The sequence below is a fragment of the Mesoplodon bidens genome, assembly GCF_964165515.1.
Source record: "Mesoplodon bidens genome assembly, chromosome: 2".
Classification (NCBI taxonomy): domain Eukaryota; kingdom Metazoa; phylum Chordata; class Mammalia; order Artiodactyla; family Ziphiidae; genus Mesoplodon; species Mesoplodon bidens.
The window spans coordinates 50,816,633-50,844,322 of NC_138177.1; the positions used below are offsets into that span (position 1 = coordinate 50,816,633).

The 27,690-nt window shown below is 43.9% G+C and overlaps 2 protein-coding genes across 2 annotated transcripts in view; both read right to left on the minus strand.

The window, feature by feature from the left end:
- Positions 1-27,690, minus strand: part of YOD1 (YOD1 deubiquitinase) — a gene marked incomplete at its 5' end in the record, with an annotated part of 285,339 nt that overhangs the window by 244,218 nt on the left and 13,431 nt on the right. The window lies entirely within an intron of this gene.
- LOC308610340 (specifically androgen-regulated gene protein) lies at positions 3,391-15,280 on the minus strand. The gene is made up of 4 exons (XM_081223555.1): positions 15,188-15,280; positions 9,653-9,838; positions 7,088-7,265; positions 3,391-5,703 (listed from the first exon to the last, which is right to left on the minus strand). The coding sequence occupies exons 2-4, from the start codon at positions 9,755-9,757 to the stop codon at positions 4,160-4,162; spliced, it is 1,827 nt and encodes a 608-aa protein (XP_081079681.1). The 5' UTR covers positions 9,758-9,838; positions 15,188-15,280; the 3' UTR covers positions 3,391-4,159.

Sequence of the window (27,690 nt, forward strand, 5' to 3'; positions counted from 1 at the left end):
GAGATGAAGTGACTTACTAAAGCTCACCTGGTCCAGAGCTTTTTAAAAAGAATCCGTTTCAGATTATTTTGAACTCTGGATACATGGCAAGTGGTGAATAAAGACAATGCTCCAGATAGGCAATGAGCAAGAGGGAATGATGGCTGGGATGTAGAACATCATCTGTTTTTACCTCACTTGTATGCTAAGTCAGTGATGGTGATGATGGTGGTGGTGGGGATGGTGATGGTGATGACTCCTGCAGTTCATAGGGCCCTCATATCAGAAGGATTAGGAGAGTTCACCCAATATATCTTCTTGCCTCCTGCTAACGAATGCCTGATTCATTCCTGAAAGATGCCTACCTTATTTTAGAAAATGCCCCAGGAATCTTGAAACCTCTGTCTCTTCCTGATTTTTAGCCAGAGTTCCCTCCTGTTATTTTTATTCTTTTCCTCCATTTGAAAAATAAATAACTATAGAACAGCATATCGTTCCCTGAACCACAACAAAAATAAGTTAAAGGAAGCAAACAGAAGTAAACTATATGGTCATGGACAACAAGAGATTGATGATAAATGGCTATCTGGGATTGGGGATAGAGAAGCTGGAAATAGCTGGTTCAGCCTTCACGGAGACAGAAACACCATATTCACTCTGATCCCTTTGTTTTCAAGTTCCGGGACTCATGGCTTGGGTGAAGTTGAGTCACTTGGAGAGCATGCCAAAGCCTACTTGTTACTTTGGACTTTTATCTGCAGCAAGCTCTCTCTGATTTCTTCAGAGCTGAACTGGGTGAGCTCTTGGTTGCCAACCCTGTCTACATTTGCTTCCTTTGAGAAGGAAGGAATAAGACCCAGAAGGAATAATTCTGTCATTTATCGACTATATATGCTATGTCAAGCACTAAGCTTTAGATTTTTTTATATCACTTGTTCATCTTAATAATCTTGAAAGCCTGGTATTATTATACCCATTTTACGGATGAGAACTCTGAGGTTCAAAAATTAAAGTGTCATCCCCATGGTTCCCTGATTGGTAAGTGATGGAGGTAACCTGAGCCCAGATCTATAGGCTTCATAGTCACTCACATGAAGAAAAGAGCATGGGAGCACTGTATCTGCCTTCCTTCTTAGATTCTGATTGCGGTGGACGTGCTTTCTCCTGCCCATCCCCGAGGTTCTCCTCCTCCTCTAGTTTATGAACCTACAGCTTCATATTCTGACAGTATGATCGTTTTCTTCCTATAAAATGATCATGGATCGAGGATGAAGGGGTTCATCTCACATATTTACACATATTTAAATTCTTCACCTCCAGCTCTAACTCATAACATCAAGTAGGGCCTGCTCTCCAGTCTTTCACTTGTTCTTCTTGCTGTAATAAACACTAACTTTTGCATACCTACGTACCCCCAGGGTGGCATCTGTCAGACCACACTTCCCACTATGCAGGGGGCCACCTAAGAGGTGACTGGGTCCATCCCTTGACCTCTGTGTAGGATAGTGCGTGGGCCTGGAGAACACTCAGGGTGGCATATGAGTGGTGGTTCAGAGGAGTGGCTGCCAACGCATCTGAGGGCACAGACCCCACTGGGCTAGGCTGAGGAGGGGCCAACTCCTGTATTTGGCAGATGGTTTGTTTCCGGCAGCAGCAAGACTACAGCAGGCAGGGGATAGTGGAGAAATAAGGCCATGTGAAAGTAGAGTTGTCACTGTGGTTTTTAAAACCATATTTCTGCCTAAAATCCTTCAAAGGGATAAGAACAACCCTGACCCCACTCTCACCTCTCCCCCAATCAGTTCTAGCTGAATGAAGAGCAGTCCTACCTGGAACAAGAAGATGGATACAACACAGGACAGTGGATGTCCTCACTACCTCCCCTTGATGCTCTTCAAAATGAGGACAAACAGGTTTGGATTTATTATCCTATTCTTGAATCCCAAAGACCATCCTTAGAGCAAAACATGCTCTTTGAAGGCCAAGGACATGGGGAAGCATGGTATCTTTAAATAACAAGGGGGCAGAGTATCTCAAATTGGGTGACTTGGGGAACCAGGCAGGATGAGAATACAGAGCAGGAGGGCAGGCTGTGTGTAACTCTGCTTTGTCTGGGAGAGAAATTGCCTTCACCAGGGAGTGGGATTTAACAGGATGTGCCCCTGACCAACCTGTGTTAGTGAGGCTTGTGTTAATGCCAAGGCCCCAGATTCCTACCAAGTCTCACTTTATACCTGGCCCCAAGTTTCCCTATTTATCAGGGAAATTAATAATTAATAAAGTGAGCATTCTTTAGGTTGTGTCTTGGGAAGCAGTTCAACCAAATACAGCATGTCTGACCAGTATTGCAGGAGGGGGTCTTCTCTCTCTGGGGGGTGTCTGTGATAAGATGTGGCTCAGACAGTCATGGGTGACACTATTGGCTGTGACAGGCCAGGTCCTCACCCAGGGCCAGGAATAAGGCACCAGCTTTTGGGTGTGTGTGTGAGAGTGTACATAGAAACTATCACAACCACATCCCACATGCCATAGCAGGGCGCAGCCATTTGTTGTCCTTACTTTAACCTCCTCACCACTTGCAGAGATACTGAGTCTTGATGTGCTGGGTCCCTAAGGACACAGCCCAGAAACGCTCAGCAGACCTAAAGGGCACTTTTTCAACCCGGTTCCCTTTATCTGCCCCTCACATCTGGGGACCTTGGACTCCAACCAGGTCACATCTCTGAATAACATTAATTTCTTAAGGGGAAGCAGGGGTCACGCCCAGCCATGTCTGATCTCCAAGTTTGTATTCACAAGCCCACACCACCTACCCACAGTACACTCTCCCAGCATGTTCTCAAGGTGCACAACTTTGTCAGGGAATTTGGGATTAAAAATGAGTTATTATATTGCTACTTTCCCAAACTAAGTAAAACCCCACAACACTAAATATGATCCTGAATGTTTAATCGCTGATATTTCAGAAGACACTTTAGATCTTGAAGAGCTTTAGGGTTGGACCTTTGCTGGTGACTCCTTAGGGTGCTGAGTGGAGGGACAAAGTCACTTCTGGAGGGGAGGGGCATGCGGCATGGGAGTGGCATCAGGCGCTCCAGCTCTGACCTCAGTTCTGTTACTAAACAGCAGAGTGACCACTTTCCTTCCCCAACAGGGTGGGACTAGGGTGTCTCTAAGGCCCCCCCCCAAGCTCTGATATTCTATCAATAATTAGCAGAGAATGCACTGTGCTGATTTTCCATAGGAATTGAGGAAATGAAAAAACAACTTGCAATCATGTAGACAAAGGCCTGTAAGAGTCCCTTGGTATTTACAAAGCCTCTGGGCTTGGGTTCCCATCTCACTGTTGGCCCAGCCCTGGGGTCACTGTGCAGACTGAGATCCGGAGCAGGAAGGATAGGCACATCAGAGTCAGGGACCACTGTAGTTTATTACTGAATTTCACAAGCCCACAGACAAGGCCCTCCCCAGTGGAGGTGTGCTGTGTGGGCACTCATCCTGACTTCTCAGGCCAGCAAGAGCTCTCCTGGTATCAGTCAACAAAGAGTTTTTAGTGACAGGGATGTGTCTGGTCCGTGGGACTAGGGACAGTGAGAAGGCAGCAGGTGATGAGATAACAAACCAACTCCTCTTGGCCGCAGGCCCCTATCCAGGAGGCCAGAAGTGAGAGGGGAATCCAGCAAGGTCTGTGTCAGTCTCCACCCACTGAAGGGGTTCTGGGAGACCCACATTTCATGTGATCCTGCATTTGCCTAGTGTCACGGGTACATCCATTGTCCCATTTGACTTTTTTTTCTCAGGCTTAGCCACCCCTCTGCCCTCAGTTCTGGCTTGGCTGAACTCTACCCAATGTAAGAAAATTTCCAACAAGTGAGGAATTCTGAGCAATGACTCTGTGTCATATAAATAGCTTCAGTGATAGACACAGCCGATACCACACACACACACCCTCCTGTGGAAATCATCTTCAGGATGGTTCACGCAGGCACTCATTGGTACAGCCACTCTGAAAATAAATGTGCGCTCCAATCTCTCCCTTGGAGAGAAGAGGACACTGCAGAGAAGCCGACCCCTGCCCAGCCCCTGACTTGTGAGGTGGGGAAGACTAAGTGGAGCCCTGGGTCTCTTCTTGAATAACAGGGTGCGGGAGGGGTTGTGTGCGGGTGCCGGTGGCCAGCGCCTACTTCCTCAACAGGCCCAGCTTCTTGAGAGCCTCCTTTCTTTGTTCATCAGACACGCCTTTTGGGGAGATCTTGACACTGACACCGGGGGGTCGAGGCAGCCTGTCACGGCTCTGTCCTTGGTAAGACAGGCGCTTGGAGCCCTGCTCACGCTCTGGGTCAGCCAACTTGCCCACCTGGATAGCCTCGAAGTCCTTCCTGGTGCCCAAGGAGGCTGGGCGCGGCCGGGAGTTACGCAAGATATTGGGTGAGATCTTGTCCAAGAAGGAGCCTTTTCCCAGAGAGGTGCTGGTTTTGGGGCTGGGATCTTTCTCCGCTGAGAGGTAGCTGCTCAGCCCCACGCCTGAACGCTCCAGCGTGCTGGACTTGAAGTTCATCTGTCTCAGGCCAGGGATGCTGCTCTCCTGGAGAGTCAGCCCAGAGTCTGGCTTTGGCTGAGTCAGGGGACTATTTGCCCTTGGGGACGTAGGGATAGGAATTGGCATGGATTTGGCAGCTGGAACTTTCCCTGGAGCGGGTTCCTGGGCGGGAACCAAAACGTTGCCTGGAGAAGACGGCTGAGCTGGAGCCGGACCCGGAGCTTTCACTGGAGAAGGTCCCCGCATTGGTGCAGGTGCTGGAGCCTTTCCTGTCGCTGCTGAGACCTGAGCTGGAACCACAGGCGGAGCCGGAGCCGGGGAGGGGGCCTGAGTGCGAGTCTCCCTGAGCCTGATGGAGGGCCTACTTAAGTGGGTGCTGGCCTCATCTTGGTCCTGGGGCAGCCCCAGCTTCTCCAGCGCTTCCCTGCGTGCTCTCCTCTGCTCTTGTAGTGATGACAAGGTGGGGCCCGAGTCTCTAGGGCCAGCCTCCGAGTGGCAAGACAGCCGGTTCTGGGGATCACTGTGGAAACCACCTCGGCTGCTCTTCAGAAAAATATTTGGTGGCAGCTTCCGTGGCTTAGGGGCTGTGAGGGGAGCCAGCCGGGCATTTGGATCTCCCCCTGATGGGACAGGAACGTCTTCAGCTTTTGCATTCTGAGAGGACACAGCTGGAGGAGGCCGAGGGTGTCCAGGTTCCCCGGGTGAGCCTTCCTCATTGGCTTTCTGGGACATGGCCTCTGAAGTGGTCTCCCTTTGTTGCTGGAGGCTGAGTGATGTGTGGACCTGGGGCCTGGGACTCAGCTCCCCTGGCTCTCTGGGCAGGTCGCGTTGCTCACGCTGCTCTGGCTGGGTGTCCCGGAAGGCCTCTGGTGGGGGGATGAAGGCCCTGTCCAGATTAAGGGCAGCGTCCCGGGGGCCCGTCGGTGCCTGGGGGGGCTCACTGCTCTGGCCGACCTGCTCTTTCTCAGGCCCTGGGACAAGCCCGTCAGATACCCCTGGGATATGGCTGTTAGTCTGTATGGTGTTTTTTCTGAGGATCTGGTTTCTGCCGATGTGGATATTTCTGGGGAGGCTGTAGGAGCCAGACCTGAGGACCAGGCTTTGAGGCTCGGGCAGATGAGACAAGCTGAATGGAGTCACTCTTTTTGGCTCTGTTCCTTGCTGAACGGTCTCTTTCGGATGTCCTGTGAGGGTTGGGAGAACAGGCAAAGAAGAGTGCGTGGTGAGAACCCTGCTGCCGGGGGAAAGAAAACACCTCCCAAACTCTGATCTCTAATTAGCAATGGATGGGTTTTGTTTTTTGTTGATTCTTTGCTTTTAAAGGGCAGCACTCTTGTTTGGATGTCATTTAGACTAACAGATCAGTCCTAGCAGTTTCCCTTCAACCAAGGATTAATGTTTCCTGATGGCTGGGGAAAGGGCAGCCCCAGACAGCTCCACGTTCCTGACTCAGGCTCTTTCTACCCTCTACAGATGCAGGGTTGGTTGGGGTTCAGGACAGTCCCTCTAGCTATCCTGGGGCCTTCAGGTAACTGAGTCCAGTGGGAGCAATCAGCATGAACATGGTCAACAGGTGATTTGCTCTTGCTGGACCAGGCTTCTGCCTTCTTCTGCCTTCACTTTCTATAAGCACCTGGATGATTCTATAATGGCCACAGCTGTCCCCACACCACAGAGTGACAGGGGCTCTTTTCTTCCAGCGAGTAAGCACACGTGTCAGGCCCACTGGACCAGGAAATCAGCACCAGGCAGCAGGGGAAGCCCCATGTCCCCACTTCCTCCTCTGTCTCAGGGAGGATCTAACACATTGTCAATAAATATTTGCTAAATGAATGAATAAGTGATCACCGTCCTGATACCAATGGGACTGTCTTCAGGAGTAAAATGCCCCCTCACCCTGGGGCATATGGCCTTGCACTCATGGCCACACTTACGTGCCATCTTGTTCCCCATCTGCTGAGCCTCAAAGCCACTCCATACTCTCTCACAAGGCCCTTGAGACGTCACCCACTGAAGTTAAGGGAGCCCTTCCCTCTTCTTATCTCCTGCAGCCTCATCCTCTGGGTCACCCAGATTAGCTCCACAGACTGACTTAGTTTTTCCAGAGCCAACCACCCACCCCTCCCTGAATCCCTCCCCCACCTCTGTGGTCATATTGCTTTAGAATTTCTCCATAAGAGGATGGGTGCTGGTAAAACCCCTTTCCCTCCCAGGCCTCTGATACTTCATAGAAAGACATAGAAGGTTGGCTTGTCGGTAATCCCTACTTCCCTGCAGGGACAACAAGGCTTTATTCCAGCCACGAGAATGCAGAGGAGAGCATCTTCTCCTTCTTCTGCCTGTGACACTTAGAGCAGAGGGCAGACAAGATGGAGAGTGGCCAGAGGATGTACTGCTTTTTTGGGGGTTTTATTTTTTGGTTTTTTTTGGCCTCGCAGCATGTGGGTGGGATCTTAGTTCCCCGACCTGGGATCGAACCCGTGCCCCCTGCAGTGGAAGCACAGAGTCTTAACCGCTGGACCTCCAGGGAAGTCCCCTTTTAAAATTTTTTTAGACACTCTCTCTTACCCTGGGCGGCAGGCTGGGTCGTGGGCAGTGTTCGGGGACCTCGGGGAGTTGTGGCTTGCCCAGACTTGTCAGTGGACAGTCCACTGTCAGCCTCGGTGTCCAATGAGCCAATAGTTTCCTCTAAGAAGAGCAGACACTCCTTCTCTTCAGCGGACAGGAAGTCGTAGCTGCTGTCGCTCTAGAGCGAGGAGAGGGCGCTGTGAGAGGTAGCTCCGCAGAAACTGGCAGGGCCCGAGAACCACCCTGCATTGGGAAGGACTGTTGAAGAGCTGGAAGCCTCTCCACCACGCCACTCTGCAGACCTGATGGAGCTGCTTCCTGAAACTGCAGGCACCAAGGAGGGCAGAGACTGTCGGGCTGCTGTCCCACTAGCACCCAGCTGGGCAGGCAGATGGCAAATGACCTTTCTTTTGTTCACTCCTGGGTGGAATGCTTAGGGGCAAAGAACAGAAGCAGTCCCAGGTTCTAATTCCACTTCTTCTGTGTGACCTATGTCAAGTATCTCATTTTGCATGTCTCCAGTGTTGTTCTAAACTATATGGGCAACATAATGATTTGACCTTAAACTTGAATGGTATTGCTTTTAACTTTTCAAAGTACTTCTGCATTCTTGATCTGGCATGTCAAGGACAGTATGAGGACAAACAGGAAAGACAGCCACCTACTCGTTGCCAGGCCAAAGGGAACAGTGGCATGACTAGTCACAGATAAATTTACTAAATAATTTATACTTGACTTTGAAATGCATTCCATACAGGATTTTTTTTTCCCCTTGTGTATTTACTTTCTTGATAGCATTTGGCTCTGGCTAACATTCAAAAAAGTGTTCATTTCTTAAGCAAATATTAACTTAAGGGAGGAAGGTGGAGACACTGGTATGGGGTGAGGGGAAAGCAACTTAGTATTAAATATTAAGTAGAAATTAAAATAAATAATTTTCATTATGAGAAAGCACGTAGGAGTGTTTGGGAGAACAGGTGAAGCCATTTCAGATGGTTACTGCCTATGCTCTACAAGGTCAGGAAGATCCATGGAATAACCACTCTCCAAAGTTGAAGGTTGAAGGGAGGACCAAAAGGGCAGATAGGAATATAGGAAATTTGGCCTGAGTCCCTTCCTGCCGTCTCTACCCCTCTTCCTAATATTTGAGATACTTCAGAGTTATGTATTTTCCACACCCACTCAGATGGCCAGGAAAGATTTTGAGAAAGCCCTAAAAATATCTTAGGGGGAGGGGAGATGGTTGTTGGAATAACTTCTCCAGTTCCCCAGGCTCCTTAAAGAATCATCTGTCAGTTGATTGAGGGAGGCTTACATTGTAAAGGGAAGTCCTGAATACAGCCCTTGGAAGCCTTGATGCAGACCCCAGAGGTTCCCTAAACAAAATCTTCTCTACTGCCCTCTTCCTACTAAAATAGTCTTCCAAAACTCCAACTCTGAATTTCTCCTTTATGGATGATTCACTTTGAAAACCTTTAATCCCTGTCACATTCTGTGTCCAGTGGTATGTAACTACTCATGTTGGCCTCTGCTTAACAGAAACTGAAAGCGGTCTGTGAGGCCCCATCATCTAGGGTTAAAAAGAAATTACCTACAGATTGTCTGCACTTTAGGTTTTTTGTGTGTTGTGTGCTGCTTTTTCTACTTCATTTTTACGTATCAAAACACACTGACTGTACCAAACACCTTTGACATTCAGTAGAGAACATTACAATCCTTAAATTATCAAATACCTCTACATATAGGATATAGAACAGTAAAGTATAAATTCTCAAGGGTTATTATGTATGTGATGAGTACCCATAACAAAGGAATGCTTACATTTGGACGTAGGGCAGATTTACTCTCTCACACCAACCTTATAAGAAATAAGATTTAAATTCATGCCCAGAAAAATTACAATTTATTACATGTCACTCACAAATAGTTAAACACAGTGACTTTGGAAGATTCTCAGTCTCTACTTACAGATAGGCTATTTCTTTTCTACATAGAGGCACATGCTAAGTGCTTTACATGCATTTCATTTACTCGCCTCAAGAACCCTATGAATTTGGTATTAATATTATGCCCATCTTAAAACTGAGACTGAAGCTTAGAGAAATTAAGTAATTTGCCCAAGGTCATAGAGCTTATAAGTAGAGAACCCAGATCTGTTTGGCTCCAGAACCCAGGCTCTTAACTGCTCCGTGCTCTTTGCTCTTTGTAAATGACGGAAGTAGCGCTGTTCTTTGCAGAGGACTTCAGGAATCCACGTGCTACAAGGATCTACGTTCTAGTTTCCACCGTGACCTCAGATCACTGACCCACCCTCTCATCTCAATTACACCACCCAACCTAATGAAAACTGGGAAAAACTCTCATTTGTCTTATTACTCTCTGGGGTTGTCCCACCCTATTCTCTGTAGAACCAGGGGTGACTCAGAGGCAGAATACCAACTGGTGTGATTCACTCCCTGACGAGGAAGATGAAAGACAAGGAGCAGTGAGCAAGGATGGTGGTGGGTAGGGCAGGGCAGGGCAGGGGTGCGGAGAGCGGCCAGGCTGCAGACAGAGAGTACGTACAGATCCAGAGAGGGTGGAGGTGGTGCTCATCATGCTATCGCAGCTGCCAATGCGGGTCACGGGTTCCAAGCCAGGCCCTGCTGGCCACAGCTCTCTCTCGGGCATCGCCTGAAGCAAGGTGCAGGGGTGGTGAAAGGGGCTCTCAGAGGGGAAGCGAAGGGAAGTGAAGAATGTCCCAGGCCGGGCCTGAAAAGAGAAGAATCAAAGCCATGTGTGAGCTGAGCCAGGCTCCAGCAAGGCTCTGCCCTGGCCCTGGAGCAGCATGGTGGCAGGGACACCAAGCAAACAGAGAGCTGGAAGGGGCCATGTTCAGCCAGGACCCAAACCCAAACCACCAGCCTTCAGGGGGACACATAAGCTGGACATGTAAGGATGCATAAGCTGGCTTACATACATGCAGAAGGTCAGACTTAGGTGGTGGAGAAGCAGTCTAGTCAGAAAAGAGATTCCATCATTTCTCTTGGTCACGTTTTTTCTCTGAACCAGGGAGCTTAACCTACATTTTCATGACTATAAACGCTACATAGTACAGGGGTTAAAGCTTGGGTTCTGGAGGTAGCTGGATCTGGGTTCAAATTCCAGTTCCACCATTTAAAGTGTTGTGACAAGGCAAATTACTCTTTGAATCTGTTTTTCTTCATTAAATAGGGTTAATAGTAAGACTAAATGATAACAAATAGCACAGTTTAGTTGGTAGTAAGTAAGCAAACACTTAAGGAATAAATGAGTAACTACTACTGTTTTTGTAATAAGAAAAAGACAAGATCCATCTCGTATCAAAGTAGATTGAAGCAAGGGAAATAAAAGCTTTTTTTTTTTTTTTTAAAAGGAACAGGGCCCGTAATAGTACCTACCTTAAAGGGTTTTCGTGACTATAGAATGAAATACTCCATGTAAAACACTTTGTGCAGTGCACGGCCCTGTAACTGTCAGCTGCTACCATAGCCACATCATCAGCACCATCACAACGACCCCCACCCCAGCCACCGTCATCCCCCTAGTCTGGGAGGGATGTGCGTGGCACCCCAGTGGTTGACAGAAACCCAGTTTCCCTCTTGTGTATCACCCTCCTGATGTTGCACTTATTCCCAATGAGATTCCCTAATCTGTGTCAAATGAACAAGAGCAATGCTCTAGGTAGCTTTCTCCCAACTCCAACTCATAGGGAAAGAACAGTTCAAGTTCATTGTGCCAATAGAAATAGCAAAGGAAGGTAGTGTCATCTTCCTTCAGGAAATCCCAGAGATTTTCATATTCCTGTTTGTGGGAAAAACTCCACCAGAGCTGGAAAGGCCAAAGGTGACCCTGCTATGCTAAAATGAAATTCTAGAAGAATTAAGATTAAAAGACCGTTCTAAGATCAAGTAGGGACCTGGGGGAAGAGCTAGAATTAGAGTATACTTTGTCTGATTCTGAATCCATATTTTCCCCACAACGCCATGCTTTATTTTCTACCATCTTTCCCACCTTCTGAATACTAGGTAAAATGTCCTGGAAAATTGGGTTTTATTTGAGATCTTGAGACTTGGGGTTTAGATTCCAGGGCAGGTTGTCTTTTTTGCCTCTGCCAATAATTGCTTCCAGTGCCAAAGTCAGGTTTGGGCTGTGCTGGGTGAGTCAGTCTGCCAACCACCTAGAGCTGACAAACACAAGGCCTCACAGAGCTCCCCTCCTGCTTGGGAGGAGACTTTCAAGTGGGGCAGGTAGGGAGGGGGCAGGACAATGGGGAAGGAAGACGGAAGATCTGTTACGGGCAAGACACATGTAGTTCACGCGCGTCCAGAGCCTCTCAGGAGAGAGAGGGAGAACCAGAGGGGACAGAGATACCAAAGAAGCCCAGTGATAAATCAACATGGGGTAAGATAACTCCTGGGATTCCTTCATGAGGTTAGTTTCCCATTATCCAGAATCCCAATAAAACAGAAACATGAGAAGTCATGTGGATGAAGTTCAGTCATCTCAGCTAGCCTCTCCATTAATGACTGTCTAGGTTCCAAAAGTACTAACTCATTCCTAACATTCTGAAGGGTTGAGACCACTACAACAAAGAGGATCCATTTCTCATTAGCCTAGGCACACAGAAGGCATTCAAAAAATGCTGATGAATAAACGTCATTTGTTCTAGTGTCGACTGAGTTGACACTAGAACTCAGTAGACATTAGAACTAGTTGAACTGTTGGAAGGTCTCTTTTTTGGCTTCTACCCTATTACTGTAAGCTCTTTAAAAAAATTTTTTTAAATAAATTTACTTATTTCATTTATTTATTTTTTGGTGCATTGGGTCTTTTTTGCTACACGCGGGTTTTCTCTAGTTGTGGTGAGCGGGGGCTACTCTTCGTTGCGGTGCGTGGGCTCCTCATTGCAGTGGCTTCCCTTGTGGAGCATGGGCTCTAGGCATGTGGGCTTCCCTAGTTGCAGCACACGGGCTTAGTTGCTCTGCGGCATGCGGGATCTTCCCGGACCAGGGCTCGAACCCATGGCTGGCAGGCAGATTCTTAACCACTGCGCCACCAGGGAAGCTTCATGTAAGCTCTTTTTTAATATTTTATTTCCCAGAAAATATACGGCTTAATGGAATCTGGGCAATGCTCTCAGTTACACTAACATTTATGAGTACCTAATAGGCATGGGGCATGCAAAACTTTGTTAAGACAAAAGTATTGTTTCCAAGAAGTCAGTGTAGATCCAAGGGTCTGGTTTTTTTTGGCTCTAGTTTTCCTATCTGTTACACTGGGGCAGTAACTATTAAAAGTGACTCAGTGTAATTAATAAAATGTTCTCTGTGAATGGATGAGCAGATGCTGCCTTTCCCTTTCAGAGAAAAATGACTACGCTTGTTCTTCCAAGCACACTTCAGACTTTACAGTGGTGTACTAGCCTCTCCTCCCTCCCAGGGCAGCCTAACACATTCTCACTTTGGAACAAAGGATGGCCTGAAGCAGCTGGAAGAGATAGAAACAATATGAACAGCATTACTTAAAAAAACATACCAGGGTACAGCTTACAAGGTGCTTTCAGATATGTTAATTCGGTTTTTAAAATAACCTGATACCTTAGGCAGGATGTGGCATTTTCTCCATTTGACCGATGCAAAAGCTGGGGTCCTTTCTACCTCCCCTTCCTATGGGAAGTAGGAAATGATTTATAACTGCATCTAAGGGGCAGCCTGTGGCTCCCAGCCCTTCTAGAGGGCATTACAGCAGCTGTCTAGAGGCAAGAGGGCTGGGTACCTAAAGAAGGGCCACTGGCCACGTCTGTGTAAACACTGAAAGCCCTAAGACCACTCTTCTCTGATTCAGATTTATGCATCCAGGCCAGCTTTTTGTCCCCACAATAGATATTTCCAGAATAAGGAAAAGACACCGAATGCCACTGAAGCTCAAGTCATAGATACAACAAAATCACTGCAGAGATTAACCTGAACCTGAAACCAAAGCTGAATGAGCTCTAAGGTGCTCACACCTCATCTCCACACCTAGTGTCCTGACCGTAAAAGTCTGAACCATAAAGACGTCTTCTCTTCTTCTCACCACTCTCTCCTTCCCTCAACAGTCTGACCTGAACTGGATGCTGCATTTCCTTCCACCAACTTTACAACCTTGAAACTTGGGGGCTATGTCAGGGCAGCCATTGAAACCTGAGGTATTTCTACTTGATAAGAAGCCTGAACAGCATGCAAAACACTCAAGGTGAAAGTTCTGTATTTTTTAACCCTTGACCTCTTTGGGCAGCTTGCGGGGAGGAGGAAATGGGTTAAGAAATGTGCACAGCCTACATCGGGGCCACCCATGCAAAGGCACATTAAATATTAACTACTCCCTGAAACCAGCCAAGCCTTGGAGGAGAGTAAATAAATGGCATGTGGAATTCTGGCATCTGGAGGGGGTGGGGTGGGAAGAGGGCTCCAGCTCCACTCCTGTTTGGCTTCTCTGTACCATCTGAACAGACCCAAGGCCCCCTTATCACCCTCTTCCTGTGAGCCCATTCCTATATCCTCCAAGAGCTCAGCTCTCTCCCCAGTGGTCAAAGAGGTTTCCTGTTTCTCTTAGACCAGGTGCCTCTGCTTTTTGCTGACCACCGAAAATGTGCCTTGGGCTGGAGAACATCCTAAGGAAAAGGCCAAGAAGACTAAAAGTTGCACTGTGTGTGTATCCCTCTCCACAAGCACATGGGCAGTTTTCTGTTTGTGTTTAAGCAATGATATAATCGCCTCTTTCACCAGTGGGTTTGAGGGAGAGGGTGGGTGGAAATATCACCTGCACAGAAAAACTTTGCTTGACACTGCAGCTTACCTTTATTGCTGACAAGGTCGCCCTGTATGGCAGCCCTCAGTCAGTGAGCTTGGTGGGCTGGTTCTGTGGTGTGGGCTGAGCTAAAGACTAAAGCTTCAGTTGCTAGGACAAAACCCAATATATTCACTCAGGACTTGTGTGCCAGGCCCTGGGATCTTGGCACTGGGTCTTCCCACTTCCCTCTTTCTGGAAGCAGGAGGAAAAGGGGAGAAGTTAGGGACCAGAGTGTTAATCCCCACAAGCTGGATGGCGGAGAGCTGACTTGCTACTCTGACTTGACTTCTACACCCAGCGCCCTTGTGCAGGGAATCTGGCCACACAGACTGCCAACTGGGACACCCGAAGGAAGTCAAAGCAAAACCACAGCACTGGTCTGGTTCTCCTCTCTGGACTCTGCCACACTGCTTTGGCCTGAGCCCCACTCGGAATTCCTACTAGACTCAACATGCTACCGTGAAATATTAATGTAGGTGAGGCCCCGGCACAGTTGAGTAGCTTCCTGTTTGCCAGTCCCTATGTCTGTTAACAGGTAAAGTCAGAAAGTTAATGAAGCTGAACTCAAATAGGCTTGACTTTGCAGCTAGAGTATCCGTGGGTTTTCCAAAGATGAGCTGGTAGCCTGAGCTGGCATTTTCCCAATGTAACCACATCTCACACACCCTTACAAAAACCTAGCACAGCTCACACCTTACACACCCCTCCACAAAGAGCTCCATTATCACACTACCATTACTGAACACACACACACACACACACACACACACACACACACACACACACAGGGTACCCTTCATTTAAATAACAATAGACATTGAGTTCATAACGCCATGAGAAATTTGCCTGTTAGAATGGAAAATCAAAGCACTTTTCTTCCCCGGGCGATTTTCCATTTTGACCTCCTCTACACTAACAATTCTCTTCCAAAATCACAGCGCAACTTCAATTATTCAGAGATGGAAATTTCTAAAACAAATCTGTTTTCTTGTTGTCAGCACGATATGCTTTTCCAACCTAAATAGGCAGATGAAAAAAAAAATGTGTCTCAGCCTGGGTCTCCACTAAAACACTCCAATCTCAAGAAGCTACTAACTCACTCTGATCCCGTACTGGACTCAGGGAGCTGAGGAACAGAGAGGAAAGACCCCCACCTGGGGTATAAAGGGCTCCCCGCAACTCTGACTTCCCATGAAACGTCCCCCTCTTGCTGCAGAATAAGCAATAGTTGGTTAGGAATTAACTCACCTTCACTGGGCGGGGGGCTGAAGAGAGGAAAGGAATACCCTTATATTTCAAAGGGCAGAGACGGAGACAGAGACTGCTTCCCCTGCTTCCTACTGTTTTCTTCTTTTGACCTCTTCCTGACTTACCTAGACAGGTAAAGTCTTCATCCTCGCTGCCTCACCCCACCCTGGTAACTGACACTCAGCCAATCCCAGCCCTCCCTCCCTATTTCTCATTCCAGCTGTTTATCCAGGGAGGGCGTGGGAGGGGATGGCGCAAGGCGGTGCTGCTCTCACTTAGCCAATCGTCTCTTGCCCTCCCTTCCTCGTTGAGAGCCAAGAGCCTTTAATAATAGAGGAGGGCTGGAAGGAGGGAGACTGGTTTGGGCTGAGACTGGACGAAAAGAAAGTCGGCATGTTATTTTTTAAAAAATCTTGTTATAAAGAAACACAGTCCACTAGGCAGTATGCTTTTCCGTGTGTCTGTTTGAAACTTGATTTTCTATCTATAACTGCCTTCTTCCTCTCGAAGTATTCCCCTGAGTTCTGCAAGTTAAAATCCTTTGTGGCCAGTTTTGCTACTCGCTTTTTTAGCTTTTCGGAGTCACTGTCATCCTCAAGCTTTTTCCTAGCGGCTCATAATCCTAGCAACTTCACTCAGGACCACAGAAGAAGGTGTCTAAGGCAAGAGATGCTGGCACTGAGACACCATTGCCCTACAGTTTGCCAACGACCTTCTTGGCCTCAGTTACTTCTGGGGGAAATAAAAACATTTTCTCCCCCAAAAGGTCCCTGTTCTGATGAAAAAGTGACTGGACAGCCTTGAGGGAGGGAACATGCACGCTGTCATTTGGGTCTCTGGTCTCTTTTAGCTGTGCGTGGAAGGTAGCAATGAATATTAAGAAATAAAAACAAAAGAAGCTACCAACCAGTTTAGCAACTCCTATCTCCTTCCAGTGGCCGATTTCTGGCACCTGTAGTTAAAACAACCCGAAGAGAGTAAGGAGAAGAGAGTAGTTGGAAGAACTCAATGCTTTCAGGAAGGAATCTTCCTCTAGGAATGGAAGCCACTTTCACCAGATGTGCCTTTTGCTTGGAAGCTGTTTTTTCCTGGATATATGTTATCCTCAATACCAAAGGGCAGAAAGAAAAATTAAAATCAATGCACATAGTAGTTGCCAACATTTATTAAGCTCTTGCTATGCACTGGGAATTGTGCTGTGCTAAGCATTTTCATGCATCATTTCATTTACTCTTTATCTGAACTTCAGAATGTAGGCACTATTAATATACAAATTTTACAAAGAGGTTAAATAACTTGCTCAAGATCATGTAGCTAGGTTGTGGCAGAGAAGGGATTTCAACTCAGGCAGTATGACATCAAGCTTGCTATCTATCAGTATGATGCCAATCAGCCTCTATTTTGGAGAAAAATCCTAAGTAGGAAACATGAAATACACAGATAATGTGCAGGTCTAATTCTAATAACTAGATTTATCCTTTCTTGTCTCATTTCTGTCTTGCAGCTATTCATGTCTTTTATAACAAGATGACACATGGCTTTCATCTTTTCTCTGCGTGGTCTCTGCAATGCGATCATTGCAGAAGTGCAGTGACCCTGGGGCTTAGGTACAGAAGAGGTAGGGAAGGATTAGTGAGGAGAAAGGAGGTTTGAGGAAGCCTGGAATAACTCAGCACCCTATCAGCGGCGTGTGGGTAACAGAGCTGACTGAACATTGAAGGAGGATGACCTCTCTTCCTGATGTGTCATTCAAACATGTATGATGTCATACTACTAACAAAACAGGAAGTTCCAAAGCAGAAGTTCAATGCAGCTAGAGTTACACCCATGGATGGAGTCACTGAAGTTGATCAAGCTTCATAGGTGTGTGATTCGAACATTTGCTAAAAAAATGAATTGACTTGTGAGCATTAACCTCAAAGATGAGAGGAGGCACAGTCTTGTTTGTGAACAGTTTTTCAGTTTAAAATAAAAGTAGAATAATTATAATATAATAATGGGGTGTGGAATTCTGGCATCTGGAGGGGGTGGGGTGGGAAGAGGGCTCCAGCTCCACTCCTGTTTGGCTTCTCTGTACCATCTGAACAGACCCAAGGCCCCCTTATCACCCTCTTCCTGTGAGCCCATTCCTATAACCTCAAAGATGAGAGGAGGCACAGTCTTGTTTGTGAACAGTTTTTCAGTTTATAATAAAAGTAGAATAATTAGGAAGGGCCCCTATCTTTTCCCAGGTAGTAGTAGGGACATAGACAAAATGATCTTTCTGTTACTCTTTCCTTTTTTTAACATCTCTTTTTGAAAATTATGAAATATTTCAGATATTCTGGCATAAAAACACCACTGTACCTAATAACCAGTTCAAGAAATAGAACATTAACGTTACAGTTCAAGCTGCTAACAAACTTTGCTCCCCACTCCTTCCTGCCTCCTCAAAACAGACATACACCCCCAGCTGAAATAAATCACTATTCTGAATTTGGTGTTTTTCATTCTCCATATCTTTAAATGTTTTCCTTGGAATCTTTCTTCATTTTGCTTTGGTTTCTTTATTTTTGGCTTGGAGAAATACCAAGTCTCGGGACTTCCCTGGTGGTGCAGTGGTTAAGAATCCGCCTGCCAATGCAGGGGACACGGGTTCGAGCCCTGGTCCGGGAAGATCCCACATGCCCCGGAGCATCTAAGCCTGCGCGCCACAACTACTGAGCCTGCGCTCTACAGCCCGCGAGCCACAACTACTGAAGCCCGTGTGCCTAGAGCCCGTGCTCCGCAACAAGAGAAGCCACTGCAATGAGAAGCCCGCGCACCACAGCAAAGAGTAGCCACCGCTCGCTGCAACTAGAGAAAGCCCGTACACAGCAGTGAAGACCCAACGCAGCCAAAAATAAATAAATAAATTTACTAAAAAAAAAAAAAAAAAAGAAAGAAATACCAAGTCTCTAAGGTTCCAAGAGAATTGAGAAGGAGGTCTGGACCAGGGGAAAGAGAGGATTTCCCAAGTCAGAAACCTGAGAGACTAAGGATCCCTGGTTGATGTAGATCATCATTTGAGGAGCAGTGTGTGTTGTTGTTCTTTGTATATGAATTCCTATTTGATGACCTGACTGTGGAATCTAATTACAGTCCAGCCCACCTGACTCATCTGTGTCCTCACTCCTTCTCCATCCTTGCATGCTGTTGTGGTGCAGTCATCTTCTCGACTGTCAGAAACTAGTTTTTTCCTTTCTCAGTACCACCTCCCCATTGAGGCAACTCACTTCCCCTACACACAAACAAAAACACACACCACCTTAAAACCAAAATATACCACAAACAGTCATTGGTCAATCTTTCCTTTTTGGGCCCCGTATAAAGTTGGACTCTGCAAAATACAGTGGACCTCCACTCTAACCATTCATGATACTTATTCATTCACATTACAGTCACATCCTAGCAGTGCTTTTCTTCTCCTTTTCCTCTCCAAAGGAAAAATGAAGTTACTTTGAACATGTATTATCACCAGCCCTAGGAAATGCTGGGTACGCACTGTGTTCATGGTATAGGGCATGGTACTTACTCTGTGCTGGGTCTCTGAATGTATTTCCGTTGGGGAGAGGGAAGGTTTTATTCTTCAAGTAGTAGCGAGAACTTGCTTTAAAGAGAGAACAGTTGGGAAAGGATTCAGACAAGGATGGTTATAATTTGGCTATAAACTGTGTAATTGATAGGCCAGATTAAGAGATCAAATAGATCAGCAAGTTCTCACCAAACTGATATTAGTGTTAAGCCTAAACTAATTAGATGGGAACTAAAGGGTGTAATTAAGTGGATTTGGATGAAGTTCTGAAATGACTTAATCATTAAGTAGTTGCTGGGAGTAGCTTTTTTTCTCCCTTTTTTCTTTTTTGAGAGCAGTGTTGGCCCACCTACCATAAAAATTTAGAGGATTCAGTAGTCCTTTTCTTCCCAGTGTTAATGAAAGTCTGAGGGGAGGGCTGAGCTCATCTAGTAGCATCAGTGGGTTTTGTAAGGAATGCCAAATCTTAACATGTTCAAAATGGAACCCGTCTTACCTCTGGCCTCTCTCCTCTATCCCTATGCCAGCTAATTGCAGCACCCAGACTCAATACTTCACAGCAATCATCCCATAGCTCCTGTGAGATCACTCTCATAACTGTCTCTGGCTCTTCATCCTCTCTACTATGATCAGGACTTCACTATTTGTAGGATCACAGACCACTAAAGATGGGAGAAACTACAGAAGTTCCTTGTTTCACATCTTTCATTTTATAGAGGCACATCTGAATTGTCATTCCTCTCCTTAAAATACTTTGAGGTATTTTCATAGCATTCAGGATGAAATTCAAAGTCCCTATAAGACATAAAAAAAACCCTTCATAAACTGGGCCTACGTGCATTTCCCCACCATATATTCATCCATACTCTTTACTACAGTCACATCTAATTTTTCTGAAACTGTCATGCTTTCATGCTACTGGGCTGCACCCTTTGCTTGGACCCATTCCCACCCTCTTCTCCTGGCTTAGTCTTAGCCTTCCTTCAAGGTTCAGCCCAAGCACCACCTTTTGGAATAGGATGTTAGGTGCTGCTTCACTGTAATCACTTAACACAATGAACATATCTCTAGATTTAACCCACTAGGATGTAATTGTCCTCTTTCTCTCCCTGAAAAACTTGAATTCATGAAGGGCACCAAATTTTTCAATGTGTAATTCTTCTATTATATTATAGTAGGTATATATTAATGTCAAAACTGATGATAAACTTTTGGGAAACTGAAGTCCTTTATTTAACAAACTTGCCCTAAAAAAATTCATTTTTTGGAGATTGGAGATAGTGTCGGTAGATAACCCATCTACTGCTACAGTTTTGCTTATTGCTTTTTCCCCAAATCTTGTCCCTTGACTTACTGTTAAACTGTGCATAACTCTTAAAAGTAGTAGGCATTGGCTCACCAGGACTGTTTCAGAGGTTTTTGGCTTTTTGATGTTATGAATATACCTATGAGTCTGAGATATATGAAAGCCCCCAATTGATGATACTTTACATTGCAATAATTTAAAACGCATCTGGCAATGGGCTGACTGATTTCAATTATCTTTCTTAACATGCTTCTAACATTCTTTATGTTCTTTATTTATTATTATGGATATCTGTATTGAAACATTGTTTAATAAATGAGAAATGTCAAGTTTAATAGTATTTACAAAGAACTGTAACTTATAGCAAATATTCAATACTGGAAAATACTAGGGAACATAAATGGATAATATTTGGATCTCCCAGCAAGCTCCTCATAGCTCTACACAAAATCATTTGTTGAAATTACCAATTCAAGAATATATTTTGCTTCTCAAACTTGTTATTTCTTGGAACACTTGTCATAGAATTTGCATTAAATATGAGTATAATATATTAATATTTATTTTATTCATTGTTAGCAGTATACAGGACCATGGAATACATACTTATATTATAGTAACAGTTATAAGCCAGACAGATGGATTAGACTGTAACCATTTCCCTCCTATCTGCTAGTGTCTAGGTACCCAGAAATGTAAACTTAAACCTTCTACTCCACATGTCAGAATTTCCTGCTCTTGCTTTTGTTTTTTTATCATTGGATTCCTTCAAATCACTAACATCTCTTGTTGATCACACAACAAGAAGACTGACACCACAAATCAATCAAGATGGCAGAGTATGAGGATGTGGAACTCACCTCCCCTCATAAACACATCAAAAATACATGTACATGTGGAGCAATTCTCTCTGAAAACTAACTGGAAACTGGCAGAAAGACTTCTGTACAAACAAGGCTGTAAGAAAGATCCACACAAAATCAGATAGGAAGGAAGGAAAAGCAGTCAGGTTGGGACCTGTGTCCCTGGAAGGGGACTCAGAGGAAAAGGGAGATTACATGGGCAGAGACCCACACTGAGGAGTAAGTGGTTTGAGCCACAGATTGGGTAACCCACTCCTGGGGTCCTACACAGGGGAGATGAGCCCTTTGGCTGGTCAGAGGACCACTGGGACTAACAGGAGGGCTGAGGGAAGCCTGAACTTTGCCCTTGAGGAGTACATGCATGCTGGCTTGTCCCCAAGGCAGAGCAGAGAGGTTGGATTGAAGACTTCTCTAGTGGCTGCTGGGTTTCCCCTGACCACTTCTGCATGTGCCCCAGTCTGAGCCAAGTAAATGGTCCAGTCTCACTTACTCCACATTGTAGCTCGGCACTGGATCTAGGGCTGCCGTGACCAGAGAAGAATTTCTGCCATGGGACACAGAGGCAACGGGGTCCCAGAGTGTCATCCGGGTGGGGTGGTGGTGGCCATTGTTGGCGTGTGCTCAAGCAGCGCCTCAGAAGAGACCCAGAACTCTGATGGTGGCCAGTCCACCACAGCTTACACCCTGATACACACGAAAATCCATGTGGGTCCCACCTGCCCTGCCGTGTGGCTCCACAACAGGCAGTGATCAACTGTGGGGAAAAAGTGTACTTCACAGTAATATAGTAATAGTAGGGGACTTTAACACTTCACTTAAGTCAATGGACAGATCATCCAGACAGAAAATCAATAAGGCTTAAATGACACAGTAGACCAGTTGGTCTTAATAGATATCTACAGGACATTCCATCCAGAAACAGCAGAATACACATTCTTTCCAAGTGCACATGGAAAGTTCTCCTGGATGCATCACATTCTAGGCCACAAAACAAATCTCAATAAACTTAAGAGAATAGAAATTATATCAAGCATTTTTTTTCTGATCACAATATATAAAACTAGAAATCAATTACAGAAAGAAAAATAGGAAAAGCACAAACACATGGAGACTAAGCAACATGCTACTTAAAAAACCAGTGGGTTGGGCTTCCCTGGTGGCGCAGTGGTTGAGAGTCTGCCTGCCAATGTAGGGGACACAGGTTCGTGCCCCCCGGGAAGATCCCACATGCCGCGGAGTGGCTGGGCCCGTAAGCCATGGCCGCTGAGCCTGGGCATCCGGAGCCTGTGCTCCACAATGGGAGAGGCCACAACAGTGAGAGGCCTGCATACCGCAAAAAAAAAAAAAAAAAAACCAGTGGGTCAATGAGTATATCAAAGAGGAATCAGAAAATCCTTCAAGACAAATGAAAATGGAAACACAACTTTCCAAAATCTATGGGATGCATCAAAATCAGTTCTAAAAGGGAGGTTTAGAGTGATACAAGCCTTCCTCAAGAAACAAGAAAAATCTCAAATAAACAAATAACCTACCATCTAAAGGAATTAGAAAAAGAAGAAAAAAAATAAAGCCCAAAGTAAACATAAGAAAGGAAATAATAAAGATCAGAGAAGAAATAAATAAAATAGAGACACCCAAAACAATAGAAAAAATCAGTGAAACTAAGACCTGTTCCTTTTGAAAAGACAAAATTGATAAACCTCTAGCCAGGCTCACCAAGAAGAAAAGAGAGAAGACCCAAATAAAATAAGAAGTGAAAGAGGAGAAATAACAACTGATACCACAGAGTTACAAAAAAATCATAAGAGAATACTATGAATTGTTATATACCGACAAATTGAACAACCTAAAAGAAATGGACAAATTTCTAGAAACATATAACCTGACAAGACTGAATCAAGAAGAAACAGACAATTTGAACAGAGTGACTACTAGTAGTAAAATTGAATTTATAACCAATAAAACTCCCAGCAAACAAAAGTCCAGGTCTGGATGGCTTCAGAGGGGAGATTCTACCAAACATATAAAGAAGAGCTTGTACCTATCCTTCTCAAACTATTCCAAAAAATTGAAGACAATGGAACACTCCCAAATTCATTCTATGAGGCCACCATTACCCTGATACCAAAACCAGGCAAAGACACTACAAAAAAGAAAGTTACAGGCCATTATCTCTGACGAATATAGATATTGAAATCCTCAACAAAATATTTGCAAACCAAATCCAACAATATATAAGAGGATCATACACTACGATCAAGTGGGATTTATTCCAGGGTCACAAGGATGGACAAAATTCACAAATCAATCAATGTGATTCATCACATTAACAAAAGTAAGAATGAAAATCACATGATCATCATCATCTCAATAGATGCAGAGAAAGCATTTGACAAAATTCAACATCCATTAATGATAAAAACTCTCATCAATGTTGGTATAGAGGGAACATATCTCAAGGCCATTTATGACAAACCCATAGCTAACATCATACTCCGCAGTGAAAAGCTGACAGCCTTTCTTCTAAATTCAGGAACAAGACAAGGATGCCCACTCTCACCAATTTTATTGGAAGTCCTAGCCACAGCAATCAGACAAGAAAAAGAGATAAAAGGAATCCAAATTGGAAGGGAAGAAGTAAGACTGTCACCATTTGCCAGTGGCATGATACTATACATAGAAAACCCTAAAGACTCCACAAAAAACTGTTAGAATTAACAAATGAATTCAGTAAAATCATAGGATACAAAATTACTATACAGAAATCTGTTGCATTTTTATACTCTAATAGCAGACTCTCAGAAAGAGAAATTAAGAAAACAGTCCTGGGCTTCCCTGGTGGCGCAGTGGTTGAGAGTCTGCCTGCCGATGCAGGGGACGCGGGTTCGTGCCCCGGTCCGGGAAGATCCCACATGCCATGGAGCGGCTAGGCCCGTGAGCCATGGCCACTGAGCCTGCGCGTCCGGAGCCTGTGCTCCACAACGGGAGAGGCCACAACAGTGAGAGGCCTGCATACCGCAAAAAAAAAAAAAAAAAAAAAAAAAGAAAACAGTCCTATTCACAACTGCATCAAAAAGAATAAAATACCTAGGAATAAATTTAACCAAGGAGGTGAAAGACCTATACTCTGAAAATTACAAGACATTGATGAAAGAAATTGAAGATGCCACAAAGAAATGGAAATATATAATATGCTCATGGATTGGAAGAATTAATATTGTTAAAATGTCCATACTATGAAAAGTAATCTACAGATTTAAGGCAACCCCTATCAAAATACCCATAGCATTTTTCACAGAACTAGAACAAATAATCCTAAAATTTGTGTGGAACCAAAAAGACCTCAAATAGCCAAAGCAATCTTGAGAAAAAACAAAGCAAGAGTTATCACACTTCTGGATTTCAAACTATAATACAAAGCTATAGTAATCAAAACAGTACAGCACTGGCACAAAAATAGACACATAGATCAATGGAATGGAATAGAGAGCCCCAAAACAAACCCTTATATGCTCAATTATTCTAGAATAAAGGAGGCAAGAGTATACAATGGGGAAAAGAGAGACTCTGCAATAAATGGTGCTGGGAAAACTGGACAGCTACATGTAAAAGAATGAGATTAGAACATTTCCTTACACTATAAACAAAAATAAAATAAAAATGGATTAAAGACCTAAATGTAAGACCTGAAACCATAGAATTCCTAGAAGAGAAAATAGAAAGAACACTCTTTGGTGTCAATCTCAGTAATTAAAAAAAAATTGTCTCCTAAGGCAAAAGAAATAAAAGCAAAAAGAAACAAATGGGACCTAATTAAACTTAAAAGCTTTTTAAAAAATTGAAGCATAGTGATGTACAGTATTATATATTACAGGTTGCAACATAGTGATTCACAATTTTTAAAGGGTATACTCCACTTATAGTTATTATAAAATGTTGACTATATTCCCTGTATAATATATCCTTGTAGCTTATTTATTTTATACATAAAAGTTTGTATCTCTTAATCCCCTCCCCCTCTTGCCCCTCCCCACTTCTCTCTCCCCGCTGGTAACCACTAGTTTGTTTTCCATATCTGTGAATATGTTTCTTTTAAACTTAAAAGCTTTTGCACAGTAAAGAAAACTATCATCAAAATGAAAAGACAACCTATGAAATGAGAGAAAGTATTTGCAAATGATATGAGTGACAAGGAGTTAATATCCAAAATATATAAACAGCTCATACAACTCAATAGCAAAAATAAAAACAACTCAATCAAAAAATATGCAGAAGACCTGAATAGACATTTTTCCAAGGAAGACACAGTGACTAGTGGGCACATGAAAAGATGCTCAACATCACTAATTATTAGAGGAACGCAAGTCAAAACAACGAGATACCACCTCACACCTGTCAGAATGGCTATCATCGAAATGATCACAAATAACAAATGTTGGCAAGGATGTGGAGAAAAGGGAAACCTTGTACATTGTTGGTGGGAATGTAAATTGGTGTAGCCACTATGGGAAACAGTATAGAGGTTCCTCAAAAAACTAAAAATAGCACTCCTATATGATCCAGCAATTCCTTTCCTGGCTATATATCTGGAAAAAATAAAAACACTAATTTGAAAAGAAACATGTACCCAAATGTTCATATGTTCATAGTCATTTACGGTAGCCAAGATATGGAAGCAACCCTAGTGTCCATCAACAGACAAATGGATAAAGAAAAAGTGGTATGTGTGTATATATATATATATATATATATATATATATATATATATATATATATATATATGTATGTATGTATGTATATGGGGAAAGGGAAGGGGGAGGGGCAAGACAGAGGTATGGGATTAAGAGATACAAACTACTGTGTATAAAACATATAAGTAACAAGGATATATTGTACAGCACAGGGAATTATACCCATTATTTTGTGATAACTTTCAATGGAGTATAATCTATAAAAATACTGAATTCTATGCTGTACACCTGAAACTAATATAATATTGTAAATTACACTTCAATAAAAAAAATTCAAAGTAAAGAAGATTGGCACTACTATAAACTCAAGAATAACAACCTCAAATGCGTACTGTATACTCCCAGGCAATTACCACATTTCTCTAGGAAGCTGGATTTCCCATGTTCCAAGACCTCTCTTTCCTCAAATTTTCCACTCCTCTTTTGCTTCCTTTATTTTCAGATAATGAATTTGCCACAAAATCAGAAAAATTTGGTAAGAAAACCGCAGCCAATAGGCAGGAACTCCATATTTCCATCACTAAATTTACAAACCTACCTTCCTTTGTACCCATGTTATTCTTCTCTTTTGGTGCAACAAAGGAAATATTCTTCCTATAAAACCAGATGATGTACATGTACTCTGGATCTCATCTTATGAACTCCATCCCTGTGATCCTCTCTTTTACATCATCATTTCAGCCTTTCTTCTATAATAATTCCTGTCAGCATTCAAATGTACAATACTATAATATAGTATATCTGGAGCCAAACTGCCTGATTTGCTTCCCTGCTTTTGCATTAAATAAATGCTATTGAGAGTTAATGCTTTGAGATATACTATGTTTACTCTTCCTTTTCTATATATCTTTTTTGTCCGTCCACCCCACCCATTATGTAAATCTCCTCTCAATACATTCAGATTTAATATTATTCTATTAATTTCATCCTGAAGAAATATTTTCCAGGGCATTCTGATCTACTTCCATTTGGATAGGCTTTTCTCCAGCCTGTTGCATGTCTATCATTTTGATATCTGCCTTTATCATCCTACTGGGAAAAATCCTTTCACTTCTTTCTTTTGTTGTATTACCTAGATCTCATATCTTCTTCCTTTTTCTTGAGTTAGCTCTCTTATTTTAGCAAAACACATTCTCCAGTAGCTTCCTGAGAAAGAGCACATAGGATCTTATATGTCTGAAAATATCTTTTATTCCATCCACATGTTTGATTGCTAATTTGGCTGTGTATAGAATTTTAGGTTAATGTCTGCTAGCTTTCAGTGTTGCTGTTGAAAAGCCCAAAGCATTTATGATTCTAAATTTAGGGCTTTCTCTTTGTTTCCAGTATTCTCAAATTTTCATGATGACGTGTTTTGGAGTGGATCTATGTACTATGTTGGGTACTTGGTAAATCCTTCCAATCTAGAATCTCATGACCTGCAGTTCTGGGACATTTTCTTAAACTATTAGTTGTTGGATTCCTTCCCTCCATTTTCTCTGTTCTTTCTTTTTGGAACTTCCACTATTTGGATGTTGGACCTCCTGGACTGGACCTCTATCTCTCGGTTACTGGGAGCTTTCTTAAAATTTACCTACAGCTTTTTGTTGCATTTTCTTTCTGCTATTGTATTTTTAATTTCAAGGAATTACTGTTTGTTTTTGAATTTTTATCATATTTTTCTGTAGTTTCATCGATGCAAAATCTTCTCTTACTACTTTAAGAATGTATGTGTAGGGGGCTTCCCTGGTGGCGCAGTGGTTGATAGTCGGCCTGCCGATGCAGGGGACATGGGTTCGTGCCCTGGTCCAGGAAGATCCCGCATGCCGCGGAGCGGCTGGGCCCGTGAGCCATGGCCACTGAGCCTGCGCTCCACAACGCCACAGCAGTGAGAGGCCCATGTACCACAAAAAAAAAAAAAAAAAAAGAATGTATGTGTAAATACAATGTTAGTATTTTTCTGTCACCATAGTCTCTGTTTATTCCATGTTATTTTTTTCCCTAAGTTTGTTTTCACTTTTGTGTTTCTTATTAAAGAGTATCTTCAGATG